This window comes from Aythya ferina (assembly GCF_964211825.1).
Source record: "Aythya ferina genome assembly, chromosome: 2".
In the NCBI taxonomy this organism is placed as follows: Eukaryota; Metazoa; Chordata; class Aves; order Anseriformes; family Anatidae; genus Aythya; species Aythya ferina.
The window spans coordinates 60,672,901-60,687,402 of NC_140297.1; the positions used below are offsets into that span (position 1 = coordinate 60,672,901).

The window sequence follows — 14,502 nt, forward strand, 5'->3', positions numbered from 1 at the left end:
GGGTAATCTCCTGTACAAAAATAAAAAAATCTGTGCCAGTGTAAGGGTTAGATGAATTTTAAAGGCTGTGAAAACAAGAGGTTTGGGGCATTTGGCTGGAGTTAGGTGCCTTAGATAGTTCTTCAAACTTGCTCCTTCATTGTTTGCTTCAGCCGTGTATCACTTGTACGTTGATCCATGTCTAGAGTAGTCCTCATGTCCCAGATAGTGTTGTCTAAGAGAGCATTGTGAGATGTAGTGTGGAATAATGAGTTGTTTGTTATTTTTGCTCTGCTTTGGTATTCTACTAGGACTGAAGAACATGACTGATCCAAAACCTGACAAAAGCAGATACTCCTCTTCTTATCAGCATCCTGCTGTAGTTTGATGCAGGAGTCTTATTTCTGTCTGTCTCTTGTTTTTCCAGTCTGCTTGGGTGCAGGTCTGAAGTGGTGCTAACCTCTGAATGCCTCAGCAGCAGTTTTGTTGTAGGTATGTGTTTTCCAATATATGTGGTGTCCACCCCCCGAATCGGTACAAGTTAGCAGCCTATCAAGTCCTTAGGGATGCGCTCCTGCTGAGCATTTTGCCACCGGCCTTTGGTATGCTGTGGCATCCTCTGAGTGAGCTGTGAAGTGTTTTGCTGGGTGCTTGGGGGTGTGCAGGCTCTTCATTAACACAGCCAGCTGTCATTCCTGTGTCAGACCATGTGATACCACTGTCCTCTTTGCCCCTCTCTTCACTCCTGTCCTCTTCAGGGCTACCCTCAGCCCTCTGAAGGGCATGCCTCTTGCATGTCGTGCCACTTAGGAATGCAAATCCACTGTAAAAATGCCATTTTTACTTGGCAGGTATGTTGCTGTGGTGTCCAAGCACCACCTGGAGTGACTCTGCTGGCTGGTAGTCCTCTTGGAGATATGACCCAAAATTTCTCAGGGGGAGCTATTACTGAGGCCTCTTAGGCATTAGACTTTAGTTACAGGAAAGGAATAATCACTAGAAAAATAAAGCCCTTCATCTACTCTCATTGTATCCATGCCAGAGTTTTCTTTTGATAGTGTGAAGTGGATGGGCAGATCCGCAGAAGCGTTGCTAACTACACTTTAAGCTGCTGGAAGAGAATTTCAAGGCATTACCTGCAAGAGTTAAATCTGCTAGCAAGAGCTTACCTCCTGATCTGCTGCTGGAGCCAGCAGGAGGAACTTAAACCACCAGTGGTGATGAGGCTGGCCAGTTATCTTCCCTACCCCGGCTGCTTTTTGGAAGCAGTGAAGACAGAGTGGGAAAAAAAAAAAAAAGCCTTACTCATGATATTTCAGTTTTTCCACTGATGTGACATCATTGGATATAACATAGAAACAAGTTGTCAAAATAAAGGGGAGGCGGCCACGGGGGGGTAGGGGAGGACGAGAGGCCGACTGCACATTTTGATTGAAAACATCCACTGCTGCTGTGGTAGCTGGAAACGTTTTGCCTTGAGGCCTGGTATGGGGCTGGTGTTGGGACGAGACCTCCCTCGGGGCCTCCCCGGGCGGCCCCTTTCCCTCTGGATGCCATCCTTTCCTCATTGAAGGGACGCATGGTCCAGCGGGCCCATGAGGGCCTGGGTCTGCTGGCACGTCGCCTTGTTATGCAGGGGATGGAGGCACAGCCCTAGGCCTGCTTGTGGGGTCTTGAAAGAGGAAGAGGGAAAATCGGGGTTGGGTGTGGTATGTGCACACTTCAAAGAAAAAAATTAAAGAGACTGCTGGGATTTCAAACAGGCCAAACGCTGGGCTTCTGGTCAGAAAGCAGCATACAGCACAAAGTGAGGTGGGTGTGAGTTACAGAAATGCTGCATGCTCACAGAAACCAAGTTGCACAATATCATTAAATGAATTTTTTAAAGCAGTGAGACTTCGGTGAATAAATGATTAGAGGAGAGAACATTGGTGGCAGTATTAATTTTAAGAGATCAGTTCTCATTGATTAAAAAAGACAACACAAAACAGAATGAGAATGCAGCAAACAACAATAAAGATCCCTTGCTGAAATTATGTATAGAAAACCTCAATCCAGCAATATATTACATTTGCACTGAATTTTTATAAAATTCTATGTTAAAAAAAAAAAAGTTTACATTTATGGGGAGCATTTAATCTGGCTTCAATCATTTAGGACTTAAAATATGAATAAAAACCAAAGCAATAATTTGGCAATCACCCTACATATGTAACTAATCAGTACAGGAGCTGTCACTGGCTGTCATATACAAAGATAATCAACTAATTAAGCCATTTATAGTGGGCCAATCTCATGGTACTCCCATCATTGCCTTGATAACAGCTGAAATCAATACAGACCGTGGTCTGTGATGAGTGAAAGGACCTCACAGCCTGCCTTTAAATCATCTGCAAACAGCAGCAGAGCAAGCATTTGTGCTTCTATTGCAGTTTTGCTGCTGATGGAAAAGGTGCAATCAGTTTGGATTATTCAATTGCTATGCAACTTCTTGACATAGCAAACAATCTTTTTTTTTCTGAAAAAATATCCATCCAATCACAAACCCACCCATTGTGTTAAGCTACCTGCCTTGTAGAGCAGCAGGAAAACAGCTGGCTAGTCTCTGGGTATTTCTTCTATAAACTGCTGAGGTTGTGTAACATCTAAAAGGGGATGGATGCTCAGTGCAAGGTGGTGACCTCTAGTTAAGGGCTAAACGCTAAGATGACTGCAAATCAACTGAAGTAATTGTCAGGAAATGCCACATCCTGGTTGATATATGCATAGTTTGTGCTTTTCTAAGAGGAAAACAAAGCTTGAGGCTTTTGTTGTTGTTTGCGTTGTTTTTTGCTTTTTCTTTTAATAGCATAATTTAAGTGTTTTTTTTTTTTTTTTTTAGGTGTGCCTGTTTAGATGTATTTTTACACATAACTTCCTACTGCTTCTTGTCATCCTTCAGGAAGGGCTGGGGAAAGCAGTGGCACAAAACTTGGGAGTATGTCAGTAATTGGATTTGGTTTTGTGCAGCCACAGGAAACTTTGTGATTGATTGAGAGCCTGCAAGGCCTGACCTTTTTTTAAGCACATATGCCTTGGGGACAACAGGATCCATTGATAGGTGGCTAGAAAGTAACTATTGTTCATTGACATCCTTTGTTTTCTTCTTTTTCTGTTCTTTACAACAGGTTTGAATTATAACCTGACTGCTGATGTGGCAAAGAAGGAAAAGAGCCAGCAACCCAGAGTTTACTTTGTGACTTCTGGAGAGACAGTGGGACAGGTCACAGAGAAGTTACAACTGTTGTACATGCAGGAAAAGTGTGAGCATTACCTAGCGTATGTCAAGGTCAGTTCAGCCCTGTCTTTACTTATGTTGGCCTTAATGCAATTCTCCCCCCTTTTTTATTATTCAACCAATTAAAATGATGTAGCTTGGCTCCAGATGTGCTTTGTTTTCCTGACAGGTGGATGAAGTTTTTTGAGTGGGAGTTCAGAGCTTCTTGTTTGGCATAATTTGTCAGTGTAAGTGCTATCACCTTTGAGCCTTTGAGGCCTAGTGCCAGGAATATGTATTTTATTTACTTTTCGTCAGGTGCATTTGTGGGAGATTTCTTCCTTTGGCTTGGTTTGTTGTTACCATTGTTATACTCAAAATATGAAGGCAAAATTTTATTTTGTCAGGAGCAGGAAGTTTAATCTATTAGTTTTGTAAGGTATTTTCCTTTGTGCATGGGAATGACAGGGTAATGCAGGATCTGTCCTGAAGCAATTGGACTCTCAGGTTTGAAGAGCACACACTTCATTTGGGCTTAAAAATACTAGTGAGATAACTGCATTTCATCTCTATCATAGACTTAGAGATACAGGGAGTGCTTTCCGGACTCTGTGGGACATACAAAGGCTCAGTTCTTTGTGTACATTTCTTTCAGCGTCTGCTAGGATGCTTTTTACCTTTAATTGACAACTGTTATTGAAGAAATGCCACTCAAGTACAATTCTGTTTCCAAAGCATACAAAATAGTTTCTCTTCTGCTTAGAAATTTATATAATGGATTTGAAAATTATATGGGTTCATCTTCTAAGCTGCTTACATCTTAAAAGCACACTAATCTGTGCTACCACCCTAGAGAGCAATAAGAGGCAGTGTGGTTGCGTGAGTGAGTTGTATATCCTCCTTACTGAAGAACATACTCCCATAGATGATAATGACCTAACTTCAGTGGATATCACTTGGTAACATCTTGTTTTTGAGAATCCAGCAGATCCAGACATCCCTAAATGTATAAACTTTTCCAGGAAACTTCTATGTACCTAAAAAAAACATGAGAACGAGAGAGAAGATTCAACCTTTGACTTTATCAACATTTTGTGCATGGTTGTTGAGTGAAAATAAAATAAATAAAGGGACCACCATGGAGGAAATGACGTCATATTAAGTTTACAGATCTCTGAGAAACAGCTAGATGTCTTCTACTTTTTTTTTCTCTTCATTTTTTTTGTTTCTGCGGCAACCTTTGTTTTTTGCATTGGGAAAGCTCATTAAAAAAAATTTAGATGTACAAAACTACCACTATTTAGAAAACATGATGTGAGTCTTCTAATTCTGGTCTTCTTCGAATGAACACATGTCAATAGGCATTCATGGGTTGAGCTCAGATGAAAAGGAGCATGTCTCTATCTTAACCCAGTAACTACTTTTATGCTAGCCCTATTTTAAATTCTTGGGTACTACACAGAATTCACTAAAAGTCAATGTATGCCCAAGAAACTATTTTATTTACTGGGAATGAAAAGGTAAGAACTATCTTTTTCTGGAAAATTCCTGGAAAAAATTACTCTTATAGGCAAGAAAAACATTTCAAAATATTTAGATACAATAACAACTTATAGCAAAACAGCTGGTTAACAAACGAGGCTATTGGTGCTCTGCTTGATGTAAGTAGCTATTTTTCACAGTTGGAAGAATAGCAGGAAGTGTCATTTGTCCATGCAAGGGAGAATGCAAAGTAGTAGAGAAAGATAATCCCTGTGCTTTCACAGGAAAGGTGATATCCGTGAGCCTACGTGACATTAGGAACATCAAAGGGAGACCCACAGACTGTGGAGGAGTGGAAATGGGGTCATGACCTTTTGCTGTTATCCTTAAGGAACATCTAGTTTAAAAACAACAACAACAAAAAAGAAATACCCAAAAAACTCCAAATCTGAACTTTACCTGGAATTCTCCTTAGTCACATAGTTTTGTGATGGATGGATGGATGATACAAGATCGGGGCTTAAAATATTTTTTATTAAGTACTTCACTTAGGCTTTCCTCTGTACTCTTGTTTAATGTATGCCTGACTAATTTGCCTCCATGGCTAATTGAGTTGTTTGCAGTTGCACCCTTAAGTTGTTCACTTCATTACTTTTCTTTTGAATCCCCGGTGATAAATAAGTTTATAAGTTTACCCGAGGATTTCAGTTCTGGAGTGGCTGTGTTCAAGGATGGAGAAGCTGTTTGGGCTTGTGCATGAACTCATGTGCTGGCTTGACAAACCCTACTAGCATCCAGTCCAAACATCATGCAGCAGAGCTCTGTAGGTTCCCTTAGTTAAATGAAAGCCTGTACCAAGGCTTGCTGGATGGCATTGTCTTACCAACAAGTAGTTATAGCATGCTGGAGACATAAAACAGGACTGAGGAAAGTAATAATAGAACCAGGCATATACAAGCTTGCTGTGATCTCTTTTGACAGATAGGATCTCAAGAGACCTCAAAGAAACTGAGCACTAAATAGTTGCAGGTTGCAAAGAAATCAACAGGATTAATTGTTAAATCATTTTGCAATTGATAATTCTCAATGTTTTGGACGTGTCTTTTCCTATTTGTGCTCTCTTCTCAGGACAGGAGCTACTGTCCTTATTTCTCCTTCTGAGTATTAAAGTCTGTCTTTCCTCATGATTGTGTCGGTGAGATAAATGGATGTCAAAGCTTGTAGGGTACGTATAGCTCAGAAATCTTGTACAAGGCAAGCTACTGAATTACAGCTCAAATTAATAGAATTGTTCATGAGCAAATGTGGAGTGTTTTTTTTCTGGCTGTGAACAGAGAAGAAAATGAAGTATGTTTGGATTTGAAAATGCTTTGAGTTTGCTGCTCTAATGGTTATGGGGAAGCAGAGAAGAGATGCAGTTTCCTCCCTTGTTCCCCCCTTGGAACTTGTTTGATTTTCAGTTACAAAACTTTGATTGTTCTAGTATCCATCAACAGTAATTTTCAATACATCACTTCAGGTGTCATCTGCAAAAGCAGCATTTAATTTTCAACAATCTTTGGGGTTTTGACTGATGTTTTCAGTAGAAAATCAACAGCTGGTTTAAGTAGCCATTAATTAGCCATTAATACTCCAGGAGTATTGCTCTTTTTTTGGTGCATCTCTGCATAGCTGATGCCTGTTGACTCACAGGAGGGGCTTTGTTACTGGATGATGCCTCCTCTGGCTGTGCTGCCAGTACAGACCCTCTCCTTCAACAAGGGTAAACCCAGAAAAAGACATTACTATTTAACCTCTCATCATTTTTTTAAGGTATTCATTTTTCTGTAGAAGGAACAGGAAACATAAACATTAGAAAATGGAACTTGGTACTAAGTATCACAGAATCACAGAATTTCTAGGTTGGAAGAGACCTCAAGATCATCGAGTCCAACCTCTACCCAACGTTAACAATCCCCACTAAACCATATCCCTAAGCTCTCCGTCTAAACGTCTTTTAAAGACTTCCAGGGATGGTGACTCCACCACTTCCCTGGGCAGCCTGTTCCAGTGTCTAACAACCCTTTCGGTAAAGAAGTTTTTCCTAACATCTAACCTAAAACTCCCCTGGCGCAACTTTAGCCCATTCCCCCTCGTCCTGTCACCAGGCACGTGGGAGAATAGACCAACCCCCACCTCGCTACAGCCTCCTTTAAGGTATCTGTAAAGAGCGATAAGGTCCCCCCTGAGCCTCCTCTTCTCCAGGCTGAACAAGCCAAGCTCCCTCAGCCGCTCCTCATAGGACTTGTTCTCCAGGCCCCTCACCAGCTTTACAGCCCTTCTCTGGACCCGCTCAAGCACCTCGATGTCCTTCTTGTAGCGAGGGGCCCAAAACTGCACACAGTACTTGAGGTGTGGCCTCACCAGAGCCGAGTACAGGGGGACGATCACCTCCCTAGACCTGCTGGCCACACTGCTTCTGATACAAGCCAGGATGCTGTTGGCCTTCTTGGCCACCTGAGCACACTGCTGGCTCATATTCAGCCGACTATCCACCATCACTCCCAGGTCCTTCTCTGCCTGGCAGCTCTCCAACCACTCATCTCCCAGCCTGTAGCTCTGCTTGGGGTTATTGCACCCCAGGTGCAGGACCCGGCACTTGGCCTTGTTGAACTTCATGCAGTTGACCTCAGCCCATCGGTGCAGCCTATCCAGATCCTCCTGCAGAGCTTTCCTACCCTCGAGCAGATCGACACACGTGCATAGCTTGGTGTCATCTGTGAACTTACTGAGGGTGCACTCAATGCCCTCATCCAGATCATCGATGAAGATGTTAAAGAGGACCAGCCCCAGCACCGAGCCCTGGGGGACGCCACTAGTGACTGGCCTCCAACTGGACTTGGCTCCATTCACCACGACTCTTTGGGCCCAGCTATCCAGCCAGTTTCTAACTCAACAAAGCATAACTCAACGAAGTAGAGGAGAATGAGCAGAGTTCTGGAAGGGGTAGAAAAAAGATGGAAAAATAAATGGGTTTGGATGCTTTAAAGGTGTCTCCTTAATATTGGTGTCTGGGTTTGCAGATGAAATACAAAACTTCCTCTTGAGAGCTGAATTTGATATCACTGAAAAGACTTAAGCTGCGTGCTTAACACTTGCTCCAGCTGGAGCATCATCTGCATCATCTCTGAGGAAACTTTTTCCCATTTTGCATTAACTGCCTTGGTCGTTACCTGTTTTTTTTTTTTTTTTTTTTTTTTTTTTTAGTGGGTTCCCTTAATATTTAGGAGAGATTTGCCTGTGAAAAGGAGAAGACAACTTGATTCAGACATCAAAGCATATTGTGTGTGCAGATCTATATGGGGCCAAATCTCATCCTTGATTTCTCACAAAGGTATGATGGTGAAAGCCCTTTGTATGATTTATTTAAGATGTTACACATTTATTAAAAAAGCACTACTTGGTTTCTTACCCACTATAGGCCAGCCAGCTGGGCTGCCTGTTCTGTGTGCAAAGTGAAGGTTGTAATAGCTTCATACACCATCAGCAGTCCTGGCACGGGATTAACCCAGACACAGAATTTGTATTTTCTACCGAACTTTATCTCAGTTGACTGTCTGGTTGTTTTAAGCAGTCTCACGTTGCTTATCGTATTAACTCTTATCAGATCCTGTTGTAGCCTGTGGGGAGGATGGGGCTGAAAAGTGGCAAGGGGGCTTTTCATGACTTGTCTATAGGTGAGGAGCTTGTAAGTTTTGTACAGCTAGGGTTGGAATAAAACGTCTCTTTTTGAATAGAAATGGCACAGTTATGTGTTTCGTTAACTGCTGAATTCTGTAGCCAAAAATTTGCATTTTTGTAAGTGTTTCTGGCCTCTGTCTGCTGTGCATTGCTGTTACCTCAGGTCTCTGAAGATACTCCAGGCTGCTGATCTCACACAACTTTGTCTCTAGTGTTCGCCAACTTGAGTCACTGTCTGTGGTTGTGATCGTTTCTCCTTCTGTAGCTGTTTGATCTCCTCTGAGGGGGATGTACGTATTAAAGTCTTTTGTTCTTAATCCACCATACTCTGCTCTTTCCTAGTCTGGGTGGCAAAGCATTCAGTCTTACCGTCATGTGTGGTGTAGAGATGGTATCACCTTGATCATTTGCCAGACAGGCTTTTTTCTGAAAGTTGTCTGCTAGTGAATTAACATTTACATGTTAAGGTCTGACTGGTGTTGTTACAGGATGCAGGGAGATGCCAGAGACTCTGCAGTTTATTTTGAGGTATCTATTTTTAATGGGATTGGTGTCTCCTTCATAGTTAATGTAACTTTTGGGAGTTTTTTTTTTTAATTGGCAGAGCTTGCTGCTGAAGCACTTACATTCGGTTTGGTGGCTCCAGGCTGAGCCTGGTTGCTCATGTGTGCTAAGTCCTTTTCTAAGATGCTGGTGCTTCAAGTGATGGATCGATTATGTGCTGGATGTGGACAATAACAACTGCTTTGCCGAGAAGGAGGTGAAAACCAGTCCCTTGTGAAGTACAGCTTCCCTTGGTAGTGACCCAGCTGTGCTGCTTGCCTCTCTGTGGGAGAGAAGAGAAATTGAAGCAAGCCAGGGGATAATGCTTGAAGCAGAGACCAGTTTCATAGCAGCAGCTATGAAAACTTATTCATAATTGTCTAGAATTTCAGAGGATTTGGACCACTGGGCAGACAAGGGGAGCAGTGACCTATTCCAGCCTTCAGCAGGAAGTTTATAGCCACTAGAAGAAAGACGAAAGCTGCTGTGTAGGATTGCCAGGAATGATGACTACAGCAAGGCTGAGCACTAAGACCAATAGTGGAGTGTATCTTTGGTGGTTTTTTTTTTTTTTTTTTTAAACTTTTCTCCCCTTTTGCTGAGCCAGCTGGAAAAATTGTCAGGCTGAGCCAGATGCACTCATAGCCTATGCCTGGTCTTAAAGAACTGGAGGATAGGTGGGGTGATCACAAAACACAGAGGCTTGTTTACAGAAGCACACTTTCTAGGACAAGTCTTTTTTCCAAAACCGTGCAAAGTGTGCTTTTGTAATCTGTTAATGCAGCCTGCCTTCCCTCTAGCAAAGCAAAACATACTCTCTTGGCAAGATAAATACGGTGTGATTTTTTTTTTTTTCACCTCGTTCTAATGTGATCAACCCTCTCCTTTTGGGGACCAGGTAGAGAAGAAGTTTCACATTTTTCCAGAGAGGCTCCCATGGGCAAGGGAAGAACTGCATGACTCTGGGTTCTTATTCCTTGCCTATTAAATACAGGGATTTAGATAAACAGTAAAAAATGTTAGGAATTGGTGGGAAGACTGACATCTTTGAGATGAATGTTAGCAACATTAAAACTTAAATACCATCATTGATAATGGAGTTGGCTTTTCCAGAAGCTTTTGGCAGTGTTTAGCAAGTTAAGACTCAAATTCAGAACTGTCCTGTACAACATGGCCAAATTGAAGCAGCCAGATTTGTCTGGCACTAGCAGAGGGGACCCAAGCTTCAAGTGGCTAAGTGATATCTGCTGGGGCTGGCAGTGCTATTATGTGGGAGAGCAAATTGTGGCAGGCATTAAGCTATAAGCTGTTCTGGGGCTCTGGTCTAGTGGGCAGTGTGGTTAGTAAGGCTGTTTAGTATCACAAAAAGTCTTGTGTCCTGAGGCCACTGGAAGGCTTTCATCTCTGAGCTGAAGACAGAGGTTTTGTCCACATGCACTCCAATGCCAGTCTTCCTAGATTTTTGAAGAAATCACTTTTTAATTTTAATTTTTATTTTTTAAAAAACTTCACGCTGATCAGTGACATAATTAGGTGGCAAATCACTCTTGTCTGGTTGGAGAATGTCTTTGTACACAGCATGGCTGTTACAAAATCAGCCAACCAAAAAAAAAACACCAAACTTTCAAATTTTAGCAAAGTAACTAATTTCTGTTTAGTTCACTGGTGCTTTTCAGCTTTAGTCAGCATGTATGAAAACCTAATATATTGTTTATGGCCCAGGTGGAACCTTGGTTGCTCTGGTGGAGCTGCTGTCAGATAAAGTGCCTAGGTAATCACATTCATAAATCCAAGTAAAGAGATTCTATGCTCTTGAAAAAAAAAAATATTATCTTGCATGAGGCTCAGTCAGTAGACTTAAAGCACAGCAGCTGTTGAAATTCTGCTTTGCCTGCCTTGTATTTCTTCTTACCTGTCTTTTTTCAGCTGCCACGTTTCCTGCTAACCCATAAAAGGATCTGAATCTTCAGTCTTGAGCCCTTTGATATGCTTGTTCCTCCAGTATATCCTGCAATGGGAGAGAATTATGTATTTTTGATTAACTCAACCTGAAAAAAAGTTATATTTCTCAAATTTTAATAGAGTTGAAAATTATTTCTAATGTCTACATGAATTGGTGATGCTGTTATTGGTCTTAAAACATTCAGTAATAGGCTTATCAGTGGGCAAACAGTAGAGACAGGTATGTCTTTTAGTTTGGTGTAGTAGTTCCTCAGAAGAGACTTTACTTGCAGATTAAACCTTTTTGGAGGCCCAGGAGGGGCAGATTTAGGCCTGGGTGGAGGATGGCTCTCTCAGGAGAGGTTGTCCATGGGGCTCCTCTCTGAGAGGATTCATTGTGTTTCCCCAGTGATGGCGCTTCTAGGAAGTGAATGGCCAAACAGATATAAGAGGTGCTACACGTTGTGCTAGGAAAAGTCGTTTCAAAAGGCAGGTAATGATGGAAAAGATTTTTTTTTTTTCTTTCTCTGGCACTCCTGGTTAACCGAAGAGCTTGTTTTGTCAGGTAACACTACTGTTTTAGAAACTTCCTAAGCTTGTTTTTCATGGAGAGTGCTACAAACCAAACACATGATGGCAAATTGTACCGTAAAGGTGTATTAGTACTTCTTTGGGACAAATTTACACTTTAGGGGGGATATGTTTAATCCCAAACACTAGAGTCTTGCTCCAGAAAATTACAATAGGGAACAGCTTGTTTGTCTTAGTGGTTTTCCTGTTTATAACCCATGGAGGTATATCAGTCTGTGCCGTGATCTCGGACACATACAAGTACATGATCAGCTTATCCTTTCCAAAGTGGGGAGTGCCTAAAATTATCACCCTTTCATTTCGCTACACTTAGGAAGGAATGAGCAAGGCACTTCATTAGGAAACACTGGAGGCAACTTCCAACAGAAAACTCCTCTCAAAGTTAGAAAGAAAACAATTAATTTTGACAGCTTTGGTTTCTGGGTTTGTTCCAAAGCTATAATGTCCTGATAGGCAGAATAGACTTGGGTCTCCAGGGAGACTCCTACAGATGGTGTGTTTGGTTTGGATGGCAACAAGTAATGCTAATTCAGTGGCCTAATTCATACTGAAAGTACCTGACAATGTGCTTGAAGATATGTGGGAGTAATATGTTGCAGGCGTGGAGCTCTTTTCTGGCAGAAAATGCCTCTTGCCACTTCCCCCCCTACCCGCTTCGTACCTCCTATTGTGGAACTGAATTCACCTCGAATGCCTGAGGTGCAGAAACAGCTGAGGGAAGGTCTGTGCCCTGTGCCATCAAACCCATGCTTCCACCCGCGTTTCTGTAAGTAATGAGGTAATTACAGCCAGCATGGCTGTGCTGGCAATCAAAAGTTATATCCTCCTGGTTATGCTTCCAGTTTGTTGCAAAGTTTTCATTACTGATTTCCCATGTAGAACTCTGTGACCTCTCCTGGAGTCCCAGTTATTTGAGAGAATGTTTAGTATTCTGCACCTGGAACCTGCAAGTTGTCCTACACTACCTTTGCTCCTCCGGAGATCTGAAATTGGTAGTTATCTGAGAGTTAGAACTATTTTCTGCTTGCCCACAATGTCTTTGTTTGATGACATATTCTTCAGCTTATTTCCAAACTTTGTATTCTACATGTTCTTGTGGATTGGATACATTCAGCAAATTGTCTTGCACTTCTCTGCTTTGGTGTGGCATGATTTTAGAATGACCTTTCCTCCCATTATGATTATGGCCACTGTGCATGCTTTTAGTGATCCTTTTGGAAAAAGGATCATTGTTGAAAGTACACATTGCTGAAAGCTATCATCAAAGCATTGAAGTAGTCAAAATTTTAGGAATATGAACGATCTAATATTGAGGGTTTGTTTCTTCCTTTGCCATCCTCCATTGTAACGTGCCATTTATCTTCATCTTGTGTCAAAATCTGTATTGCTGCATGCAAATCACAAAGCTTTAGAATAGAAGTTTTCAGAAGTGGATATTGTAAAGGTTGCATCTAACATAGAGAACTGATGGATTCTTAACTGAAAACTCAGTGTTACTACATCAGAGAGGTTTGTCTGATCATTTTCCACTAAGAACATATACAGTAACTTCAGTGTTTCACAGAAAGTTTAACTAGAGGATCTTCAAGTCTGCCTTCATTGTCAAGTTATTGACCACTTTTTCTGAAGTTATGCCTACTAGTGTATATATTTTTTTCATCTATAAAGCAAGAGCAGTTTTGTGGAAATAACTTAGAACTTTCCTCTTTGAAATTACTTGATGAAACTTCATATCTGTGAAAGCCCAAAAAATACTTGATTATGTTTCCATGTTCTCTATGTGGGTATCAAGTTGGATTCTTTTACTGCCATCTTATTTTCTAGCTATTTTAATCTCTGTTTATTTCTAGGTTTTAAGGTACTGAATAAGCTTTACCCTGTAATATGTGAGTGTACCCTGTAATACGTGAGTGAACCTAATCCTGTAAAGCTAGGACTGGGTGATACCCATACTGTAATAACAAATAACATACTGTAATAACAAATAATAATGAAGAGAATTCAGTAACAGCTTATACTGCATTTGTTTTGTCCTGGGAGAAGACCCAGGTCTGGTGTTAAATTTTAGACTGAAATATAAACAGCTAGCTGTAAATCTAAGGGAATCTAATCCCTAGAGCACTACTTCCTTCTTTTGGCATACACACTGCATCACTTAAGACTTCCTTAGATGACAAAATAAATTAAAAATATAACTGATTAAATTATTGTGACTTGGTAAGTTTCATCATATTAGCAGGCACCTTAAGGCAGCATCTCATTCAGGAAGAATAGATGTAGGGGAACCAACATAAAAAAAAAAAAGGGGGGGGGAATCAACATAAAAAAAAAAAAAAATCCTCAAGAAGAAGAGGGTGTAAAAATAGAAGTAACTAACAAAAAATGCAAGTTTAGATAAGGTGTGTCTTATGCAAAAGAAATTATAAATTTATATGTTTTTGCCCTGTGTGATGGTTTAACCCGGCCGGCAGCTAAACACCACACAGCCGTTCGCTCCCCCTCCCCCCTCCCTCTCTGGGACGGGGGAGAGAAATGGAAAGTGAAGCTCATGAGTTGAGATAAAGACAGTTTAATAAGACAGGAAAAAAATAATAACAAAAATAATAATAACAATAATAATAATAATACAATGGTGATAATGGGAAAGTAATAATAATATGTACAAACAAGTGATGCACAATGCAATTGCTCACCACCCGCTGACCGATGCCCAGCCTAACCACGAGCAGTCCGGCCCCCTCCCCCCGGCTAGCCACCCCTATATATTGTTTAGCATGACGTCAGATGGTATGGAATACCCCTTTGGCTAGTTTGGGTCACCTGTCCTGGCTCTGTCCCCCCCCAGCTCTTACTGCACCCCCAGCCTGCCTGTTGGCAGGACAGAGCAAAAGGCTGAGATGTCCTTGGCTTGGTATAAGCACTGCTCTGCAACAATTAAAACATCGGGGTGTTATCAGCACTCTTCTCATCCTAAGCCAAAACACAGCATT

At 41.4% G+C, this 14,502-nt stretch overlaps 1 protein-coding gene across 3 annotated transcripts in view; it reads left to right on the forward strand.

Annotated features, from left to right (window-relative positions):
• ITGA9 (integrin subunit alpha 9) overlaps nucleotides 1–14,502 on the forward strand; it is a 220,574-nt gene that overhangs the window by 49,041 nt on the left and 157,031 nt on the right. For all 3 annotated transcript variants that reach the window (XM_084508396.1, XM_084508398.1, XM_084508397.1), the window contains exon 15: nucleotides 3,147–3,307. In XM_084508396.1, coding sequence (XP_084364522.1) covers nucleotides 3,147–3,307 — 161 coding nt within the window. The remainder of the gene's footprint in view (nucleotides 1–3,146; nucleotides 3,308–14,502) is intronic.